Below are 23,705 nucleotides of genomic sequence, written 5' to 3' on the forward strand. Positions count from 1 at the left end.
TGACCCCATTTTAGAAAGTAGACACCCCAAGCTATTTGCTGAGAGGCATTTTGAGTCCATGGAATATTTTATATTTTGCCACAAGTTGCGGGAAAATTACAAACTTTAATTTTTTTTTATTTTTTTTTCACAAAGTTGTCACTAAATGATATATTGCTTACACATGCTATGGTCATATGTGAAATGACACCCCAAAATAAATTCTGCTGCTTCTCCTGAGTACGGGGATACCACATATGTGGGACTTTTTGGGAGCCTAGCCGCGTACGGGGCCCCGAAAATCAAGAACCGCCTTCAGGTTTTCTAAGGGCGTAAATATTTGACTTCACTCCTCACTACCTATTACAGTTTTGAAGGCCATAAAATGCCAAGATGGCACAAAACCCCCACAAATGACCCCATTTTAGAAAGTAGACACCCCAAGCTATTTGCTGAGAGGCATGTTGAGTCCATGGAATATTTTATATTTTGCCACAAGTTGCGGGAAAATTACAAACTTTTTTTTTTTTTTCACAAAGTTGTCACTAAATGATATATTTCTCACGCATGCCATGGGCAAATGTGAAATGACACCCCAAAATAAATTCTGCTGCTTCTCCTGAGTACGGGGATACCACATATGTGGGACTTTTTGGGAGCCTAGCCGCGTACGGGGCCACGAAAACCAAGCACCGCCTTCAGGCTTTCTAAGGGCGTTACAGTTTTGAAGGCCATAAAATGCCAAGATGGCACAAACCCCCCCCAAATGACCCCATTTTGGAAAGTAGACACCCCTAAATTTAGGGGTACACTAGTGAGACTAGGTAATAAATGGTGGGTGCCCTGAAACTATAAAAAAAATAACTAACCAACCAGCGTCACCTGTAACAGTTATATGGTGATCACTGGTGAAAGGGTTAACTAGGGGGCAATCAGGGGGCTTTATGCGGTAGTATATGGGGGTCCCTGGCGCTATAAAAAGCTGCGGCGAACCTAAATACCTACCTGCCTAACTAGCGTCACCTGTGACACTAATACAGTGATCAGAAAAACGATCGCTTATTAGGCTGGGTTCACACTGGAGCGATGCGGGAACGCCACGAATCCGCGGCGGGTTCCCGCATCACATGCCTCCCGGCGGCAGTTCACACTGCCCTATGCGAACTGCTGGGAGTGTCAGTGAAATGTTAATGACACCCCCAGATCAGTTCGCATATCGCAGTGCGATCTGCAAACTCGGATCGCATGGTGTGAACACCCATGCGATCCGATTCTGCTGCGGACCAAAAAAAGGGTCCCGTGCGAGTTTGCGGCGGGTGCGGCGGGTGCGACACGAATTCAGCCATACTATCTGTATGGCTGAACTCGAATCGCACAGAGATCGGATGTGATTTGCACTGCAGTGCGGTGCGAATCACATCCGTTCTCATAAACCGCTGCAATGTGAACCCAGCCTTAGTGACACTGGCGACGGGGGGTGATCACGGGGTTAAACCTTTATTGGGGGGGTTAGGGGGGTACCTTAGAACTAAAGGGGGCTAACCCTAACTGCCCTAACAGTTATTACAGTCACAAATGACACCCGCCGGGTGATCAGGGGGTTAAACCTTTATTAGGTAATAAATGGCGGGTGCCCTGAAACTATAAAAAAATAACTAACCAACCAGCGTCACCTGTAACAGTTATATGGTGATCACTGGTGAAAGGGTTAACTAGGGGGCAATCAGGGGGCTTTATGCGGTAGTATATGGGGGTCCCTGGCGCTATAAAAAGCTGCGGCAAACCTAAATACCTACCTGCCTAACTAGCGTCACCTGTGACACTAATACAGCGATCAGAAAAACTATCGCTTATTAGGCTGGGTTCACACTGGAGCGATGCGGGAACGCCATGAATCCGCGGCGGGTTCCCGCATCGCATGCCTCCCGGCGGCAGTTCACACTGCCCTATGCGAACTGCTGGGAGTGTCAGTGAAATGTTAATGACACCCCCAGATCAGTTCGCATATCGCAGTGCGATCTGCAAACTCGGATCGCATGGTGTGAACACCCATGCGATCCGATTCTGCTGCGGGCCAAAAAAAGGGTCCCGTGCGAATTTGCGGCGGGTGCGGCGGGTGCGACACGAATTCAGCCATACTATCTGTATGGCTGAACTCGAATCGCACAGAGATCGGATGTGATTTGCACTGCAGTGCGGTGCGAATCACATTCGTTCTCATAAACCGCTGCAATGTGAACCCAGCCTTAGTGACACTGGCGACGGGGGGTGATCACGGGGTTAAACCTTTATTGGGGGGGTTAGGGGGGCACATTAGAACTAAAGGGGGCTAACCCTAACTGCCCTAACAGTTATTACAGTCACAAATGACACCAATGCAAAAAAAAAAAAAAGCAATTGGTGTCACTGTGACTGGGGGGGCAGGGGTAATTGGGGGGTGATCGGGGGGTAAAGGGGGGGTGTGAGTGTGCCTGGCATGTTCTACTGTATGTGTGGTGTGTTGGTGCAACTCACCGAACCTCTCTCCTCGGTGCCGGAACGAAAAATACCGACACGGAGGAGAGAATACATCACTTCCTCTCCTGTGTTTACATTACAGGAGAGGAAATGATGTCACGGGACATTTTCATTCGTCGGGAGCGATCGCGAGGGGGTGGCCATGAATGAATGGCCGTCCCCTCGTCCGGGATCGCTCCCGAACGAATACCGACCGCCGCAGGCACCGGGCGGGGGCCCGATCGGGCCCCCGACCCGCGGGCAGGCAAGGGCGTACATGTAAGCCCTTATGCCTGCCCGTGCCATGCTGTCGACGTACATCTTCGTGCGGCGGTCGGGAAGTGGTTAAACATTTTATTAGGTTTTAAATTGACAGTTTCCAACAATGGTGACTACCGTTATTTTAGTATTGCTTATCAGATTGCATAGATCATAATATAACAAAGAATCAGAGAACATATAATAAAAAATTACAAGGATACCAGGTAATTGCCATATAATTGACAATCTCTTTCCGCTTACCCCGGGTGAGAACTAACTGGAAAAGAATCTTGGTTACCAAGGTTAAAAATCAGTGGCGGCTGGTGAAGTTTTAGGATGGGGGGGCGCCAGACCCCGCCCTTCCTTTTTGACCCCTCCCACTTGGTGAAAATGGGCGTGTTCCAGTGAAATAGTGGGCGTGGCTCTAAGGTCGTGTGGTTAGTGTCACCATAATGCAGAACCAGTGGGTGCACTGAGCGTGTCACTAGCCATGTCACCTGCCACCAGATGCCATCAGGTATCCCCAGCGGAGTCCCTCCTTACATGCAGCCTGTGTCCCACCAAATGCAGCCTGTGTCACCATCAATTGCAGCAGCATGTGTCATCACCAAATTGCAGCAGCATGTGTCATCACCAAATTGCAGCAGCATGTGTCATCACCAAATTGCAGCAGCATGTGTCCCACCAAGTTGCAGCAGCATGTGTCACCACCAATTGCAGCAGCATGTGTCACCAAGTTGCAGCAGAGTGTGTCACCAAGTTGCAGCAGAATGTGTCATCAAGTTGCAGCACAATGTGTCGCCAAGTTGCAGCAGCATGTGTCGCCAAGTTGCAGCAGCATGTGTCACCATGTTGCAGCAGAATGTGTCACCATGTTGCAGCAGAATGTGTCACCAAGTTGCAACAGAATGTGTCACCAAGTTGCAGCAGCATGTCACCAAGTTGCAGCAGCATGTGTCACCAAGTTGCAGCAGCATGTGTCACCAAGTTGCAGCAGAATCTCTCACCAAGTTAGAGTAGCATGTGTCACCAAGTTAGAGTAGCATGTGTCACCAAGTTGCAGCAGAATGTGTCACCAAGTTGCAGCAGAATGTGTCACCAAGTTAGAGCAGAAGCATGTGTCACCAAGTTGCAACAGAATGTGTCGCCAAGTTGCAGCAGAATGTGTCACCAAGTTGCAGCAGAATGTGTCACCAAGTTAGAGCAGCATGTGTCACTAAGTTGCAGCAGCATGTGTCACCAAGTTGCAGCAGAATCTCTCACCAAGTTAGAGTAGCATGTGTCACCAAGTTAGAGTAGCATATGTCACCAAGTTGCAACAGAATGTGTCGCCAAGTTGCAACAGAATGTGTCACCAAGTTAGAGCAGCATGTGTCACCAAGTTAGAGCAGCATGTGTCACCAAGTTGCAGCAGCATGTGTCACCAAGTTGCAGCAGCATGTGTCACCAAGTTGCAGCAGCATGTGTCACCAAGTTGCAGCAGCATGTGTCACCAAGTTAGAGTAGCATTTGTCACCAAGTTAGAGCAGCATGTGTCACCAAGTTAGAGCCGCATGTGTCACCAAGTTGCAGCAGAATGTGTCACCAATTTAGAGCAGCATGTGTCATGAAGTTGCAGCAGAATGTGTCATCAAGTTGCAGCAGAATGTGTCACCAAGTTGCAGCAGAATGTGTCACCAAGTTGCAGCAGCATGTGTCACCAAGTTAGAGAAGCAGAATGTGTCACCAAGTTAGAGCAGCAGAATGTGTCACCAAGTTAGAGCAGCATGTGTCACCAAGTGGCAGCAGCCTCACATCAAAGCCCCCCTTACTTACCTTGCAGTGTGTTGTCCTCTCCAGCGATGTCTCCTCATACTTCCTGGTTCCTCTCTCCTGGGTGCAATTGGAGAGAGAAAACAGGAAGTGACATCATCTCAGATGTCAATCAAACCGCCTGTAGTAATATATACTATGAATGGGCGGAAGCTACTCGGTGATTCACAAAGCGCCACAAGGCGGCGAAAAATGCCTGCAAATGAAGCGCCATGTCTGCAATCTCATGATATAGATTTATCCCTAGTAATGCCACTGCAGGTGTTAGTTCTATCAGGTTACCTGTAAGGTCCACTATGAAGGAGGAGAGTTCCAAAAACGTAATATAGTAATATAGGTATACGTAATATAGTTTTGCAAAATTATGAAAATGTTTATCTCCCTAGCCAACCAGTAAGAGATTTATTATCCTTGGTGTATGATGGGGAAGGGTATAAATATTAAGGTGAACCTGTGAGATCTACCCCCCCCCCCCCCCTTGGGTTCTGCTAAAAGTGTGGAAAGGAGTATGCTGTTTGCTTCTGATTGCCTAAGCCTGCTGGTTGTACATGTATTCAAAAGACAAGGCCTGGGTCAGAGGCCTCAGCTTCCATGCTGAAGGTAGAGTAGTAAGAGCAGACCATAATGCATGAAGGTAAAAAAAACCTTTAGCCTTTAAAAGCACTTTAAGGTGAAATTTCAGTTTACCTGACCACTGGAGGTCCCTAACTATCCCTTTGGGGTATGAGGATTGCCACAAAAAGGAAAAAGTGTTGTTTATGCAAACACTACTGAGCTTTTCTAAAAACAGGTTTTTAAAATGTGTCCAACCCCAATAAATTTGACTTACTTAATTTATTTAATACTAAATTATTGCTTACAAGTTTTTAGGTGGTGGATGTAGTAGTTTTTTCTTTTTCATGCTTTCTTTTTTATTTTTTACCTATATTTTCACCTGGAAATCCTGCAAGTTTTCACACTTCCTGTTCCTGGGTGGCCATACTTTATTCATATGTTTCCCTTGGCCTCTTAACAGCTGAAGGATTAAAGAATTTGACATCTTTAAAAGTTTTAAATCTGGACCAGCACAGCATTTATGGAGCCAATATTTCTGAACGCTTTGGTAAAGTATACATTTTTTCCATTTGTTTTTAAAGTAGATGTAAACCGCATTCATGAAATTTGACCTGGGCACATATATCTTTAGTGTTCACTTATCTCTCTCCAAAGCACTGAGTCCCGTTTGTTTCTGCTGTTTCGTTGCTCTGTTATTAGCATAACAACTTCTGACAAGTTCTCCATCAACCAAGATAAAACCAGGCTGAAATTTGTGTCAGGGAGGGTGCTATAAATAGATTATATTAAATGGGGAGAAAACTGCAGTAAACCAGAAAAGAGAGTATAGCTGCTAACACTCAAAGAAGCAAAGTCCAAGTAAATGTATAAAAAATTTGTGTAGTGCTAAAATAGTAAAATTATACAAGCGAATGCATCTATGCACTGTAAAGTGCACAGTAGTGCAGGGCTGGTGCAAGACTATTTTGCACCCTAGGCGAGATCGACTACTTGCGCCCCCCCCCTTAAAAAAAAAAATCTAAATTAATTAAATAATTTTAGCACCAAAACTCCCAGTGGAGGGATGGAGCCAGGTGGAGGGAGGATGGAGCCAGGTGGTCAGAAGTGGGGGTCAGCCAGGTAAGGAGATGGAGCTAGGTAGATGGGAGAGGGGGGGGTGCAGTCAGGTGGAAAGGAGGGGGTGCAGCCAGGTAGACAGGGGGGGTGCAGACAGGTGGCGGAAAGGAGCCAGTTGGACAGGAGAGGAGGTGCAGCCAGGTGGAGGGAGGCTATAGCCAGGTGGACAGGAGAGGGGGGCAGCCAGGTGGAGGGAGGATTTAGCCAGGTGGACAGGAGGGGGGGTTCAGACAGGTGGAGGAATGGAGCCAGTTGGACAGAAGAGGAGGTGCAGCCAGGTGGAGGGAGGCTATAGCCAGGTGGACAGGAGAGGGGGACAGCCAGGTGGAGGGAGGATGGAGCCAGGTGGACAGGAGAGAGGGTGTAGCCAGGTGAAGGGATGGAGCCAGGTGGACAGGAGGGGGGTGTAGCCAGGAGGAGGGATGGAGTCAGGTAGATAGGAGGGGGTGTAGCCAGGTGGAGGGGGTGTAGCTAGGTAGATGGATGGAGCCAGGTGGATAGGAGGGGGGTGTAGCCAGGTGGAGGGCGTGTAGCCAGGTAGAGGAATGGAGCCAGGTGGAAGGATGGAGCCAGGTGGATAGGGGGGTGTAGCCAGGTGGAGGGATGGAGCCAGGTGGACAGGAGAGGGGGTGCAGCCAGGTGGAGGGAGGATGGAGCCAGGTGGACAGGAGAGAGGGGTGCAGCAAGGATGGGGGGGTCAGCCAGATAAGGAGATGGAGCCAGGTGGACGGGAGAGGGTGGGTGCAGCCAGGTGGAAAGGAGAGGGTGCACCCAGGTGGACAGGAGGGGAGGTGCAGACAGGTGGAGGAATTGAGCCAGGAGGACAGGAGAGGAGGTGCAGCCAGGTGGACAGGAGAGGGGGCAGCCAGGTGGAGGGATGGAGCCAGGTGGACAGGAGAGGGGGATGTAGCCAAGTGAAGGTATGGAGCCAGGTGGACAGGAGGGGGGTGTAGGCAGGAGGAGGGATGGAGCCAGGTGGATAAGAGGGGGGGTGGAGCCAGGTGGACAGGAGGGGGGGGGTGTAGGCAGGAGGAGGGATGGAGCCAGGTGGATAAGAGGGGTGTGTGGAGCCAGGTGGACAGGAGGGGAGGGGGGGTGTAAGCAGGAGGAGGGATGAAGCCAGGTGGATTCAGTCACACACCAGTGAAAAATGTCTGACTGGAAGCCTTCATCCCCAGCAGCACTTCCCCCACCACCTGACAAGTTCTTACCTTGGGGCACTTCTTTTCAGCTCCGTCCACATGGCAGCGGGCAGCAGTCGATTTGTCACAAGTCCCAGGATTAGGAGATGGGGTTTCCTACAGGCTGCGAGTCATAGCTCATGCACGGGAGACCTCCTCCAGCTCGTCCCCCATCCGATCAGCTGATCGTTTGGTTCCACCCCCGGGCTCCGGCTGACGACCGCGGAGAGGTTGGGTAAGCAGGGCGGGCTGCAAGACCAGCGTGTGTCCTATGGCCAGTCCATCCGGCTGTCTCTGTGCACAATGCCGCTCGCCCTGCTCCTCTAATGGCTGCACATCACCGAGGGAGGCGGGGCGGGGAGGGCAGAGAGCTTACACCCACGGCTGCTGGACATTGGTATGGTTGGCTCTGGGGGAGGGGGGGAACTGCCTCTTCCTACTCGCCGCCGAGTGACTCTGCAGCCAGCCAGATGGAGCTGCGGGAGCCACCTCCCACTATACTCGGCACTGCACCAGCCAACACCCGCCAGTCCTCTTGAGGGGACCCAGCGGCTGTGGCTGCGCCCCTAGGTGGCAGTGCGCCCTAGGCAGCTGCCTAGTTCGCCTAGTGGGAGCGCCGGCCCTGCAGTAGTGAGAATCATAAATACAAGGACAAGTAATAGTGAGCCACTCAATCTAGGTACATATGCAAAAGTGCTGAAACAAATCAGAAAAAATGAACCATAGTCACAATATACATGAAAAGTGAGTACACTTAAGTACATGGAAAAGGGAAGTCCACTGTAAAACAATAAAGCAAAAATTATGTGTGTTTCCAAAAAATAAACACCAAAGTCCAAACAGTGACGAAGGAAAGGGGTCCACTTCCAACAGTGATGTATGGCTGAAGTTCAGATCAAATAACTGAAATACATGTGAAGACTTCAAATCGATCTTCAAAATAGAAAAAATTAGGTACTCTTACCAGATATGATGGACACACCTACCATACGGCAGTGAGTCAAACGGGCTCTGAACGCTTCGTGTCTAGTGCCCTAGTGTGATGTTGAGGGAGAAACCAGACGGAACCAAGCAGAGATTCCTGGACTCCGAACCATACGACCAGACAGCAACAATGAGCCAGCAGGGTGCAAATGGTGCAGGTCATTTAAAAAGATTTATATAAGATCATACATTAATGAAACAGATGTAGAGAGAATAAAAAAAATGTGATCACAAAAATAGTATAAAAGCAATGTGGAAGGCATAAGATAAGCAGGGGGATATCTCTTGCCTCCCCATATTGCCACTGAATTTATAAACTAGTGTCTTAATGATGTATGGTACTGGCACCGCCCCTATCATGGTGGGACCAGAAGTGAGGCCAACAGCTTGCCCTCCAAGCCTCACTAACAATCTCAATAGCTGAGAAGGAGAGCATCTCAACCTGCACTCCAAGCCTCATCCTGGTTCCATAGTATAAACATGTAACCAATGGGGAGTGCACCACATATAAACAAACAACTGATCGCCAAGCCTTGTCTCACCAACCAATCACACTCGGGAAGGCATTGCTATCATGCTGATGCGTGTCATACTCACAAGCATTCCCGCCAGCGAGAATGTGGCAGTGCCACAAGGTCATCATGGAAAAAGGCACACTCAGAAAGGCATTGCTGTCTGGCTGATGTGTGTCATACACACACACATTCTCACAACGGGAATGCGGCGCGCCACAAGGTCATCACAGAAACAGCGCATCAGGGGTCTTGTCTGCAACCAGGGAAGCGGTGACGTCACGTCGTCATCCCTGACAATGCCAAAGGGCCAATAGTAACGTCAATAGAGTAAATAGATTAGCAGCGAGCTTGTCTTGTCACAGCACAGTTCTGCACATTCCTTCCTTCCTCTACCTATGTGGAGGGGGTGTGCCTTTGGGTTCTTTAATGGAAAACATTTCAACTGAACCCTTTTAATGTATTACTGTAATGCAATCAGGCTCAGATACACAAGAAGAATCGCTGCACACCACCATGGAGCTTGAATGAAGTGAAGTCCTTTATTTACACGTCAAGCATCAGACAAGATACAAGAAGATACAATTGGTAACCAAGTTCCAATTGTATCCTGTTGTAACCTGACTGATGCTTGACATGTGTAAAGAAAGGACTTCATTTCATTCAAGTTCCATGGTGGTGTACAGCCGATTCTTCTTCTATATTTGTGACTACATGGTGGCAAGCGGGGGCACCCACACTGGATTGCTGATCATTCATTCTCCTGAGCGGTGCACATATTTTTGGCATTCATGCAATCAGACTGCATATACAGTAATACATTTTACTACTTTTTCCTGCTTTATTTTAAAAAAACCCATCTGGCAATACTAAGAAAGTTAGGCTCGATCCACACTAATGCGTTTTACGATGCATTTTGCATAAATGCAGGGAATTTTTTAACATGAGTTACTATGGAACAGGTTCACATCAATGCATTTTTGTGCCTCTGTGTTTTTGGAAATGGTCCGGGACTTTTTTCCCACAAAATGCAGCATTTTACATGTAATAGACTTCAATGGACCTGCATCCAAAACGCAAGTACCGCGCGTTTACCTTGATTTTGCCGCAATTTGTGTTTTTTTTTTTTTTTTTACACTGTATATAGCTGGTTGCTAAGAAGAGGGCCAGCAAGCCCACGTTCATGTCCTTAACAACCGATGAGTCATCAGCTGTCAGCGGCTTACCTGCTGACAGCTGAATGTAAGAAAAAATTACCAGCTAAAAAATATCATGAAAACAAAAAACAGCGGGGTCTCCCCCAAAATCCATACCAGACCCTTATCCGAGCATGCAGCCCAGCAAGCGCCCCACCCCCCCGAACCATACCAGACTGCATGCCCTAAGCATGGAGGGGTATGCTTTGGGGCAGGGGGGCTTTTAAGCAGGGCTTACTTTTAAGCCACAATGAAGTCGGCAGTGCAAAGCACAATGATGTGCGGCTTTGAAATTGCGATGAAGTAGCACAATTTTAAAGCCACACCCGTGTAAACAGGGGCTCAAAGATCAACATCCAGCCAAATGTGTGGCTGGAGTTGAGTGGGTAAGAGTCAGAACCTCTGTCAAGTTTTTGGTCAAGTGTTCTCAGCAGGGAGATTGCTCTTCACTTTCTGTCCCTGTGGCACCAGGACAAGAAGCGAAGAGCAATCTCCCCACTGAGAACACTTGACAGAGGTCCTGACACTTATTCACTCAACTGCAGCCACACGTTTGGCTGGGTGTTGATCTTTGAGCCCCCATTCACACCGGTGCGGCTTTGAAATCGCGTGATTTTCAAAGCCGCACATCATTTCATTTTGCACTGCCGATTTCATTGCAGCTTTAACAGAAGTCTACGGAAGCTGCAATGAAATCAGAAAAAAGTAGTGCAGGAACCTTTTTCAAAGTCGCTGTGACATGAGTTGCTATTTGAATGGTTCCATTGCCGGGAATGGGGTGCAACTTGTCATGTGATTTGGAACTGTCAAATCACATGACAAATTGCACTGGTGTGAACAGTGGCTAAGGCCAGGTTGCACTTTGCTTTTATTCCTTTAGAGGGTGTATCTTCCAGAAATTTAGAAAATCAATGAGCACAGCAAAAAAACAGCTAGCCAGCGAAAAAAGGAACGAAAACAAATTACTCTGTCTTTTACTTTGCATTAAAAACAAAGCTTTTAGTTGCACAATATTTGCAAAAATATGTGGAAGCCATTTTGCATCGTCAAGGCCTCTGAAGTAAAATAAAATATATTTTCCCTCACAGCCATAGCTTTGGGCTCTCTTATTCACCTGGAGAAGCTGTGGTTACCAGTGGGACGAGGAATGGATCATGCTGCTAAATTAATCATTGAACAGTTTCAGAAGATACCGAACCTCCAGTTACTCACCATGAAGGAGATTTTAGATGATGACAGCATTGCACTCTTAGGTGAGTTCCTGTTTTTTTGGGCATATATGCATAGCTGTCAGAAGACAGGTAACCACAGCCAGGTATAGTAGGCTTTTGACCGTGCCTCTGTCCAATCTGTAGTCCTATGGGCACAGGTGGCCCTTTGAAACTTCTTGTGTAGCCCTTGAATCCCACTCGTCTGGAGTGGGAGTATTGATTTGTGACGGGGTCAGAGTCATGATCCCTACTAGTATCATGTAAAATATCCTCAGTCGTTCATGTCTTTTGCATTACGTTTCCAATCTCAGCCAAGCCTCTAGCATCTCTACTGTCTCTGACCATCATTTCCTCTCCTCTCTAGCATTACATATACTGATCATTATGTGCAGCCCCTAAACAATGTCAAGGGTCACACTTGAGCCCCCCTATATTTGGGTTTATAAAATAAAACAAATCTATCTGTTCATATTTATTTATTTATTACAGGTACATATTTAGAGCTGTCAAATTATGCAGTGCTTTCCACATATTTATTATACATCCAAATCAGTCCCTGCCCAAAAGGCACTTACAATCTAAGGAACTCACATTCATACACATAAGAAATAATGTTATAGTTTCCCGTAGTTGTGTTTCTTATCCGAAGAACAAAAGTTATTATACTGTAGCTTACATGTGGTGACTGCAAGTATAGAAAGTACCTGTTGATCTTTCCAGGATTGCAGTGTGGTTAAAAGCTGCTGTTCGCACACAGTGCATGCATGCAGAATTTCGATCCACCTGCAAGTTTCCACTGATTCTCACCAGTGGCTGCACCTGGCTGCTTGTGTGAGTGTAGTGTTAGATTGCTGTGGAGCTCATCAGAGCTAGCCAGTATTTTATATAAAGAGGTTGTGCTGGCCTGCCCTCGACCTACTGAGGAAGCCTTTGGAGGTGCAACGCATATAGGAACAAAGTCAAGTCAGCACAGTTGATGCCAAAACTGGGCAGTGTGGAGACCCTGCAATGAAAAGGCGGTTTACTTTTATACTACGTGCAGAGCATGGCACTGAGAGTGCATTTGTTTGTAAGTGTCACATTTTAGATTTTATTAAATTGTTTTATGGAAGGACTATTGGGTTTTGTTACTTTTGCATGAGTACACGTCACACAGAGAGAAGGAGGTCAAACAGAAGTTACAGTCCATGTGTGGTGCCTGTGATTGTTACTGAGAGCCAGGAGCCAGTTGGCATATAGCCCTAAAGGGGCAAAAGTGCATTTGACCTTGATTAAGGTCCAAACCAGGAGGTGAGCACATATGGTTCACTGGGTGTTATGCATGTGACATGTGAGTGATCCATCGAAGAGAAGGCTATGGTGTCTGGAATTCACTGGTGGTTGGTCACACATACATATTTAGTTATAGAGGAAGAACCTGGTGGAGTAAAAATGCCTAATGGTCCTGGGACGCAACAAAGAATTCACAGATTTGATTTGTTGTAATTTATGTACATTAGGTTTATATGTCAAGGATAGTTTATGGCATTTTGTAATATTAGTGACTGGGCTGATTGTCTTTCACTTCCCACATAGCTTTATAGTGTGTCTATGTAGATTCATTCTCTTTTTTGTAATTTCCGTCCTGTTTCATCCATATAACTTGGTTACCCTTGTTACATTGATTGAAGGTGCTAGAATGAATAATACCCTCTCAATTGTTGAACAGGTGTGGGATCCCTGGGTCTTTTTCAACACTTCTCTGTAAAATCAATACTTGGGTTACTTCCCAGATGCTGATACTGGCTGGTTGTCATGCTCTCTCCCAAAGGCCTATATCCGTCCCTTTTTTCCCTTTGTTTTCCTTCCTTCCTTCCTTCCTTCCTACCTTCCTTCCTTCCCTCTTATGCACATGCTGAGATGAAACTGCCTATTTTTCATTTTTGTTATTTACATCTTTTAACACCAACTGGCTGTAACTACACCTCTGGCATATTGCCAGGACTCAACAGGTAAACTTCCATTGACATGGCATTTATACTATGACTGAATGGCTCCTTTGGGGAGCAAATTGGGACCTCTTATACTGTACTTTTTGTTTATTATTTGATTACCAAAGAGTCATACATCTTTACTGATTACTACACCCTTTGGTAACTATGGTATATAATTTGTCACAATCTTGCTCATAGTAGGCATGTTTTTTCTTGTGCAGCAATTGAAGTATCTCATTCTTAGTTGAATGCCATATTGTGCCATGCTTGCAATAACCTGTGACAATTTTCTCATACAAAATGCATTAAAAGAATACTCGGGAATTGAAAACCTTTGAACTATGAACGATCATTTTCCACCCTGCTTCATCAATCTTGACGGAAAAATTAGTTTAACTAGTTTGTGCTAACAGGGCCACTCGTGGCTCCAATATCAAACGATTCAGCAGGAATGAAGGAATGCATTACTGCCCCGCTCTCATTTTCTTATCTGACAGACTTTCTCACTTGTATTAGCCTATTTTTGTGTGTGTAATTTTTCAGAACTAGTTAACATTTTGCTAAATATTATCCATGAAGATCCTGTCCAGAAAATGTAACTACTAGAGCAAATCAAAAAAGTATCATGGACAGCCTAGGGTGACAACACAGCTTCTCCAAACATAGGGCAGAGAATGAGTGTTTTAATAGTAAGACAAAGAGCGTTTTGCTGGCAGGATCACCTGGTTAAAAGAAATTATAATTTTCTTTCCTTAGGAGCCTGTAAAGCATTGCAACCATGATCATCAGATTGCGAGTGCAATGTCAGGCTCCTGCAGACTGTCAATATAGCTGTCTGCCCATACCTCTGATATGGACAGGCAGTTACTGAAGTTCAGTAAGATCAATGAACTACAAGAACGCTCACCAGCACCCTTGAAGTTCATTGAAAACTACAAGCCGTCTACGGCAATGGATGATGTTAGTTGTAGTTCATTCATTCACAGAAATCTGTGAATGGATGATGCAGCCATGTGGGCAGAGCAGTTTTTAAAAAATGGTCCCCCACCCCTTGTCATGGGGGGGGGTCGGGGTGAGGTGGTTGATGCTGAACATATTACATATTACACCCTAAATACAGGAGTAACAGTTCAGAGAGGTGAACTTATCCTTTAAATCTAGTTGGGGCAGATCATGAGACACTGCTAGAAGACACACACATGATTATATCACCCATTCAGTTTAGGAAAGCTCTGAAATTTCCCAAGAATTTTGACAATTGAATCTTTTATCTAATCTGTAACTTTGACTTTTACAGGAAATGTTGCAAAGAAAGGCTGTTTGAAAAAGCTTTGCCATCTTGAGCTTCATTCCTGTTACAATGTGTCGGAATCTGGATGGAGAACATTTTTTGAAACAGCTGAAGACATGCCAGAATTAAATATCCTGAACATGGCTAGAATAAATAAGGCTATGAAGTGTCATGCTACCACTGTTACTGCCTTTGTTAGGTTTGCGTCTAGACTACCTAGCCTGACGACAATATGGATGTTGGGGTGGCTTCTGGATAAAGATGACCTCAATATGTTTAACAGCATGAAAGAGAAGCACCCTCAGTCCAAAAGTTTAGAAGTTATTTGGCAGGTACCCTATCCATATGCTCCAGATATTCAGGATTAGGTACGTGATCTACAAAAGAAAGAACTAAAGCTGAAATCAAGGCTAAAAACATTTTTCTAAATACAATAGCCAGTATAGCCTCTTTTTTTTAAACCTCTTGACCACTGGACGCCTTTACCCCTTCATGACCAGGGCATTTTTTGCTATTCAGCACTATGCTACTTTAATTAGCATTTTCACTGTCATGCAACATGTATTTAATCACAACTGGGTTTTTAATTTTTTGCTATGTAAAAAAAAAAAATACCAACATTTTGGGGAAAAACAAGTTTTTCTTTGTTTAAAATTTTGCAAACAAATAATCTTTCTTCATAGATTTAGGCCAACATGTATTCTGCTACATACCTTTGGTAAAGTAACCCAAATCAGTTTATATTATTTAGCCTGTATAAAAGAGTCTACAAACTAACAAACTATGGTGTGTGTGTGTGTGTGTGTGTGTGTGTGTGTGTGTGTGTGTGTGTGAGTGTGTGTATATATGTATGTATGTATATATATATATATATATATGTGTGTGTGTGTGTGTGTGTGTGTGTGTGTGTGTGTATAAAAAAGTGATCAATCCTGATGCTGAGAGCCTATCTAATTTCTTGAGGCCCTAAAATGGCAGGGCAGGAGGCAGCTGGCTCAGGCTCTCAGTGGATCTGGGTGGATTGCGATCTTTCCCCAGCCTGGACCGGCTCTGTGACGCCAGCCGACAGTGCACTTCTGTTTGCTGAAAACTGGTCACAGGAGTGCAGAATGAACTCCACCCCTGTGTTCCACAGGAGAAGTACAGCCAAACCAATTATGCCAATAAAATTGCCTTGGTGCGAAAAGAAGATACACATACTGTAATAGTCACTTGATGTCATAATATTTGGATAACACTAATTGAACATTTATACTTAAGCATTGAACCTAATCTGTGGTCTGTAGTGGGTAGTCAGGTGGAAGGGTGTACTGGAGTTCACAATCCATGCAAAATATGCGCAATTTGGTCCAATTTACAGTGCCTTGCAAAAGTATTCACCCCTGAATTATATGTGATGGATCAGAATACAATAATCTAAGTTGGATGAAGTAAAATTTGAAAAATATACACATAAAACAATTTTTAAGACATAAAAAACGGATAATTGGCATGTGCGTATGTATATACTCCCTTTGTTATGAAGCCCATAAAAAGCTCTGGTGCAACCAATTACCTTCAGGTCACATAATTAATGAAATGATGTCCACCTGTGTGCAATCTAAATGTCACATGATCTGTCATTACATATACACACAAAGGCCACAGAGGCTGCAACACCTAAGCAAGAGGCACCACTAACCAAACACTGCCATGAAGACCAAGGAACAAAGTTGTTGAGAAGTACAAGTCAGGGTTAGGTTATAAAAAAATATCCAAATCTTTGATGTTCCCTAGGAGCACCATCAAATCTATCATAACCAAATGGAAAGAACATGGCACAACAGCAAACCTGCCAAGAGATGGCCACACACCAAAAACTCACAGACCGGGCAAGGAGGGAATTAATCAGAGAGGCAGCACAGAGACCTAAGGTAACCCTGGAGGAGTTCCACAGCAGAGACTGGAGTATCTGTACACAGGACGATAATAAGCCATACGCTCCATAGAGTTGGGCTTTATGGCAGAGTGGCAAGAAAAAAGCCATTACTTTCAGCAAAAAACAAAATGGCACGTTTTGAGTTTGTGAAAAGGCATGTGGGAAACTCTCAAAATATATGGAGGAAGGTGCTCTGGTCTGATGAGTCTAAAATTAAACTTTTTGGCCATCAAAGAAAACGCTATGTCTGGCGCAAACCCAACACATCATATCACTCAAAGAACACCATCTACATGCTGTATGGATGTTTTTCAGCAATCAGGACTGGGAAACTGGTCAGGGTTGAGGAAAAGATGGTAGGTACTAAATACAAGGATATTATTGAGCTAAACCTGTACCACTCTGTGTGTGATTTGATGCTAGGACGGAGGTTCACCTTCCAGCAGGACAATGACCCCAAACACAATGCTAAAGCAACACTTGAGTGGTTTAAGGGGAAACATGTAAATGTGTTGGAATGTCCTAGTCAAAACCCAGACCTCAATCCAATGGAAAATCTGTGGTCAGACTTGAAGAAGCTGGAGCAGTTTTGCAAGGAGGAATGGGAAAAAATGCCAGTGGTAAGATGTGGCAAGCTCATAGAGACTTAACCAAAGCGACTTGGAGCTGTGATAGCCGCAAAAGGTGACTCTACAAAGTATTGACTTTCGGGGGGTGAATAGTTATGCACATTGACTTTTTCTGTTATTTTGTCCTATTTGTTGTTTGCTGGGTCACAAAAATACAATAGCACATCATCAGAGCATAAAATCTGTTCTTCCAACACATCGATCTGAATAACCTTCTACAATGAGGATTTTCGAATAGACTCCACTAGGGGCTTTCTCTACTGCAAGGGCAAAAGAGGTAGCCCTGTCTAGTATCCTGCTGTATAGAAAACAAGGAAGAGATATAGTCATTAATAATGTAGCTATGCTTGGGGTTGTGTATAAAAGATCAGCTAGGCCAGGAGTAAAAAAGAAAGAAGCCCAGACACAGGGCCTACATGACTTATTTAACCACTTGCCGCCCGCCCTATAACAAATAGACGGTGGTAAAATGGTTGCATAATCCTGACCGGACGTCATATGACGTGATCAGGATTATGAGCCGCTGCGCGCCCCCGGGGGCGCGCATCGCGGCGATCGTTGTTACGGGGTGTCAGTCTGACACCCGGCAACTATGATCTCGGTAAAGAGTCTCAGACGGAGACTCTTTACCACGTGATCAGCCGTGTCCAATCACGGCTGATCACAGTGTAAATAGGAAAAGCCGGTGATCGGCTTTTCCTCACTCGCGTCTGTCAGACGCGAGTAGAGGAGAGCCGATCGGCTGCTCCTCTGACAGGGGGGGTCTGTGCTGATCGATTATCAGCACAGCCTCCCCGAGGATGCCCACACTGGACCACCAGGGATGCCACCAGACCACCAGGGATGCCCAGGACAAGGTATGCCACCCTAGACCACCAGGGATTCCAGTCAGTGCCACAATGGATGCCAATCAGTGCCCATAATGGATGCCAATCAGTGCCCACAATGGGCATCACTGATTGGCATGCATTATTGATTGGCACTGATTGGCATCCATTAGTACAATATATTATAATACAATGCCGCCTATCAGTTCCCATCTGTGCCGCCTATCAGTGCCCATCCATGCCAGCTATCAGTGCCCATCCATGCCCACCTGTGCCGCCTACCCATGCCCACCTGTGCCGCCTACCCATGCCCACCTGTGCCACCTACCCATGCCCACCTGTGCCGACTAACCCATGCCCACCTGTGCCACCTATCCATGCCAATCCGTGCCAGCTATCAGTGCCAATTTGTGCCACCTATCAGTGCCCATCCGTGTCGCCCATCAGTGCCACCCATCAGTGCCGCCTATCAGTGCCACATATCGGTGTCCATCAATGCCACCCTTATCAGTGCCACTTCATTGGTGCCACCTCATCGGTGCCCATCAGTGCCGCCTTATCATTGCCCATCAGTGTAACCCCATCAGTGCCCATCAGTGAAGGAGAAAACTTACTTATTTGCAAAGTTTTGAAACTGAAACAAAAAAAAACATTATTTTTTTCAAAATTTTCGGTATTTTTTTATTTGTTTAGCAAAAAATAAAAACCGCAGAGGTGATCAAATACCACCAAAAGAAAGCTCTATTTGTGGGAAAAAAATGATAAAAATTTCATTTGGGTACAGTGTAGCATGACCGCGCAATTGTCATTCAAAGTGCGACAGCGCTGAAAGCTCAAAATTGGTCTGGGCAGGAAGGTGTTTAAGTGCCTGGTATTGAAGTGGTTAATAAGGGTTTGTATATAGGAAGAGTCGTGGTGAGATCAAAAGTAATTAAGAGAGGTGGTACTCACCAGATTGGTAGAAAGGGTGGAGCAGGTGGGTTTACGCAGACACTTCAAGTGCATGCCCACAAGGACCTTGGGCTCCTTGAATACTGTCTATATGTTCATATGTTGGTATGTTTAATATGTTATTAATATTTGATCAATAAAAAAGCTGTCATGGCCATTGAAACTCCAGTCGGTGTCATGTCTGGTCAATCTGTTATAGTAGTCGGTGGAGTGGTGATCAGGCAGTTTGTTCAATGTATCTTATTTACCCTAGTCATGTATCCAAGTATTAAAATTGCCACTGAACCCAAATGCACGCAGAACATTAAATAAATAAATAAGGACATTTTATTGAATTGAAAGCCTTATGAGTGTCTAAGGACACAAGAAGCTAGTATATTCTTACTTATATCTTGTCCTTTGTTTATATATTCTACATCAGTGCTGTAATCCAGTCACTCTCTCTTTGCGCATCGTAAGTGGCCTGGTATCAGTTACTGCCTGAGGCAGACCTCATAAATTAGTTTCCAATTTCCACAGACCTTTATATATATGAGCTGATTGATGGCTGTGCTCTCTCACTTTCTGCTGTGGGAGCCTGCGGCTGTGTGAAAAGGCTGACTGCTGACAGAGCACTATAAGGGGTAGTTTACACTTGCTTTAAAAGAAGGCTTTGGACACACTTAGTTAAAGCTCTCCGAACACCAGTCAAAGCCCCTGTCACTAAATAAAGTGGTTTGCTTCGGTGGGGCTTTGATGAGGCTTCGAATAGGCTTTGGTGGGGTTTCAATGGAGCTTTGATGGACCTTCGATGAGCCTTTGGTTTGTGGGGCTTCAGGCGAGCTTTGCCATAGACTTCTGTGGAGACTTTGAAGATGCTTTGAGGCACAACTAAAGCGATATGGAGTTTAATTTTTGAAGAGAAGCCGAAGTAAAGCAAAGCAAAAGCAAGGTGTAAACAGGACTGTAAGCTAACCATTTTATTTAGTGACCGGAGATTTGACTGGCGTTCAGAGAGCTTTAACAAAGTGTTTGCAAAGCCATGTTTTGAAGCAAGTGTAAACTAGCCCTTAATGTGTGTTGAAGCCGAAGCAAGCGTAAATGAGCCCTAATGGTACAAGAGCTGCTAGTGGATTTTGAAAAATTCATTAGCAGACACTCTGTTAGTATTACATAGGTTTAATTAGTAGCTCAATGAACAAATGCTTTGTTTGTCTTAGGGCTCATTTACACTTGCTTTGGCTTCAACACACATTGACGACTAGTTTACACTTGTTTCAAAACAAGGCTTCGGACAGGCTTTGTTAAAGCTCTCTGAACGCTAGTCAAAGCCCCTGTCAATAAAACAGTCCTGTTTACACCTTGCTTTTGCTTTGCTTTGCTTCGGCTTCGTTTCAAAAATTATAACCCATGTAGCTTTAGTGGTGCCAACATGGACATGGCACAAGAGATGATCAGAGATTGTGGACACGGCACAAGAGATGGACAGACATGGCATAAGAGATGGTCAGAGACTGCGGACATGGAGCAAGAGATGATCAGAGACTGCAGACATCGCACAAGAGCCAGTCAGAGACTGCAGACATGGCAAAAGAGATGATCATAGACTGCAAACATGACACAAGAGATGACTGTGGACATAGCACAAGAGATGGTCAGAGACTGCAGACACGACACAGAAGATGGTCAGAGACTGCGGATATGGCACAAGAGATGATCAGAGACTGCGGAAATGGCATAAGAGATGGGCAGACATGGCACAAGAGATGGTCAGAGACTGTGGACACGGCACAAGAGATGGACAGACATGGCATAGGAGATGGTCAAAGACTGTGGACATGGAGCAAGAGATGATCAGAGACTGCAGACATCGCACAAGAGACAGTCAGAGACTGCAGACATGGCAAAAGAGATGATCATAGACTGCAAACATGACACAAGAGATGACTGTGGACATAGCACAAGAGATGGTCAGAGACTGCAGACACGGCACAGGAGACGGTCAGAGACTGCAGACACGGCAAAAGAGATGATCATAGACTGCAGACATGACACAAGAGATGGTCAGAGACTGCAGACACTGCACAGGACATAATTAGAGACTGCGGACCTGGCACAAGAGATGGTCAGAGACTGTAGACAGGACACAGTAGATGGTCAGAGACTGCGGACATAGCACAAGAGATGGTCAGAGACTGAGGACATGGCACAAGAGATGGTCAGAAAATGGTTTTGCAGATCTTGCCCTGTTTTACTCACTGTGTCTGTGTCGTGTCTCTCTTCTCAGCCTGATGGTGTGTATCCTCTGTCAGTGCTGAGCTGGCACGATGCTTTTGCTTTTGTGTTATCCTTTTTGCTCAGAGACTACACTGGAGGGCACAGTGATCAGGCAGATTCAGGCAGAGACAGAAGATGGAGCAGGACCTCTATTGTGGCCGGAGATAACAGCACCTGTAAAGTAGATCCGATTCCATCCTCGCTCTCATGCCGAGATTGACCACGCCCCTCCAGTTCTGCTAAGGTATTTGTAAAGAGAGCCAAGTGGTGCCATCACATCACTAGCTGCACGATCGTTTCCCCCCCTCCCCCCAGTTGAGTCTAGCAGTGCAGCATGCACAGCTCCATAGTCGGCCTGAGACCCTTTTTTATGGGTGGCCGCTGTCTGTGCTGGCACGGGCCCTACTTGCCCTCATCTTATTTCCACTCACCAAATGCGAGCAGGCGAGTGGAAATGTTAAGGGCTATACATAGTTATATTACAAGCTGGACCAACTATGTATAAAATAGCCATGCCTGGAATTATGCTTTAATGGACTATCTACGAGCATACGTCAGCAAGAAACTAACCCCTGCAGAGAGGAACTATTCAGTACTGCAAAGGGAGCCTCTGGCCATAATGTGGCCACTAGAGTCATTAAGTTATTACATTTTGTAGAAAACAGTACAGACCATTCTGCTCTACAGTAGTGGTGGCACTCAACAAAGGGAACAGTGGCATGGTCACAATATAATTTCTGCCTCTGAAAGACTTTACATTTTATGTAGAACACAGACCAGGGACCCAGTAAGGGAATGCCAATAGACACTTTCATACATCCACTGTATGTTGGCAAAATTAGCTCCTTCCCACAGGTCTGAGCAGAGGGGGAGGGTATATGAAGCACAGGGTGGCAGGATAATGGATGGTGTATCTGTGTCACCTAAGTTTACCATTCTCTGCATTAGGATAAAAAAAAACTTCTGTGCTGCATGTGTCCCTTCTCACCCCCTTTATTCTTACCTGAGCCCTATCCCAGTCCAGTGATGTGCATGAGAGCAATGGCTCTCCTGGCTCTGTCCTTCTTCACTGTACACATTGATTGTCAATCAAATTCCGTGACAAGGGAGTGGAGCGGTTTCCTATGGGGGCACTCTCCATAGAGGAAGAGAGAGGAGCGCCGGTGGGTGACCCCAGAAGAAAAGGACCAGGGTCGCTCTGTGCAAAAGCATTGCACAGAGCAGGTAAGTAAGAAGGCTGGCCGGAGGAGTCTGAGGGGGAGGGGTCTGAGCGGTATATATCCCTCCACCTCAATCATGATCAAGTGATGATCCTGCATCGGCTCACATTCAGGGTCACAGGCGACATACGCCATTTCTGGGTTGACAGGATGGCCGCATCACTTCTGGTTTTCATTGCAGAGCGGCCAGACGGCTGCAGGAGTCTCGTGGCGATTCCCCTCCTGGTGCTCAAACCGGGCTTCATCAGGGGGTGCCAGCTTCTCCCGGTCCTCACGCCGGGCATCATGGGGTGGGGGGGGACCCACTTCTCCCATTGCTCACGCCAGTATCAGCGGGGGTGCCCATGTTGGATGCCTTGTACATGGTTGTCATGTACCGGTCGGGGGTTGCAGTCTCAGGGAGGTCCGCCCACTCACAGCAGGCTATCCTTTCCAGAGGCAGGGCCTTGGAGAAGAGGTGGGGGGCAGTTTAACCAGCTGGTCAAAGAAGAAGTGCACATGATTGACTGGGACTGCACCACTATCTCACAGGGGAACAGGGCCATCATGGGCCTCTGGGCAAAGTAATGCACTGGGGCCCCTACAAGCCTGTCACAATTTTCGCACCTACTCTCAAGAATTAAAGTATAATTTCTCACCATACCCAACATTGCAATCTCACTGTCCCCAACATTGCAGCCTCACTGTGCCCAACATTGCAGCCTCACTGTGCCCAACATTGCAGGCTCATTGTTCCCAACATTGCAGCCTCACTGTGCCAACATTGCAGTCTCACCATGCCCAACATTGCAGCCTCCCTGTCGTTGCAGCCTCACTGTGCCCAACATTGCAGCCTCATTGTGCCCAATATTGCAGCCTCACTGTGCCCAACATTGCAGCCTCATTGTGCCCAAAATCGCAGCCTCACTGTGCCAACATTGCAGTCTCACCATGCCCAACATTGCAGCCTCACTGTCATTGCAGCCTCACTGTGCCCAACATTGCAGCCTCACCGTGCCCAACATTGCAGCCTCACCATGCCCAACATTGCAGCCTCACTGTCATTGCAGCCTCACCATTCCCAACATTGCAGCCTCACCATGCCCAACATTGCAGCCTCACTGTGCCCAACATTGCAGCCTCACTGTGTCAACATTGCAGCCTCACCGTGCCCAACATTGCAGCCTCACCGTGCCCCCATTGCAGCCTCACTCTGCCAATATTGCATCCTCACTGTGCCTCCATTGCAGCCTCACTGTGCCAACATTGCAGCCTCACCCTGCCCCCATTGCAGCCTCACTGTACCCTTGCAACCTCACTGTGCCCCCATTGCAACCTCACCGTGCCCCCATTGCAAC

General features: G+C 46.3%; 1 protein-coding gene across 2 annotated transcripts in view; it reads left to right on the forward strand.

Moving 5' to 3' along the window:
- LOC143940769 (baculoviral IAP repeat-containing protein 1a-like) overlaps window positions 1-19,060 on the forward strand; it is a 206,367-nt gene extending 187,307 nt beyond the window's left edge. For both annotated transcript variants that reach the window (XM_077462488.1, XM_077462489.1), the window contains 3 exons: window positions 5,564-5,650; window positions 11,181-11,345; window positions 14,574-19,060. In XM_077462488.1, the coding sequence (XP_077318614.1) occupies window positions 5,564-5,650; window positions 11,181-11,345; window positions 14,574-14,935 (614 nt within the window). In that variant the 3' untranslated portion in view covers window positions 14,936-19,060. The remainder of the gene's footprint in view (window positions 1-5,563; window positions 5,651-11,180; window positions 11,346-14,573) is intronic.
- Window positions 19,061-23,705: the final 4,645 nt, after the last annotated feature.

This window comes from Lithobates pipiens, unplaced genomic scaffold, assembly GCF_037356315.1.
Source record: "Lithobates pipiens isolate NorthernLeopardFrog02 unplaced genomic scaffold, aLitPip1_a1.2 Scaffold_3, whole genome shotgun sequence".
In the NCBI taxonomy this organism is placed as follows: Eukaryota; Metazoa; Chordata; class Amphibia; order Anura; family Ranidae; genus Lithobates; species Lithobates pipiens.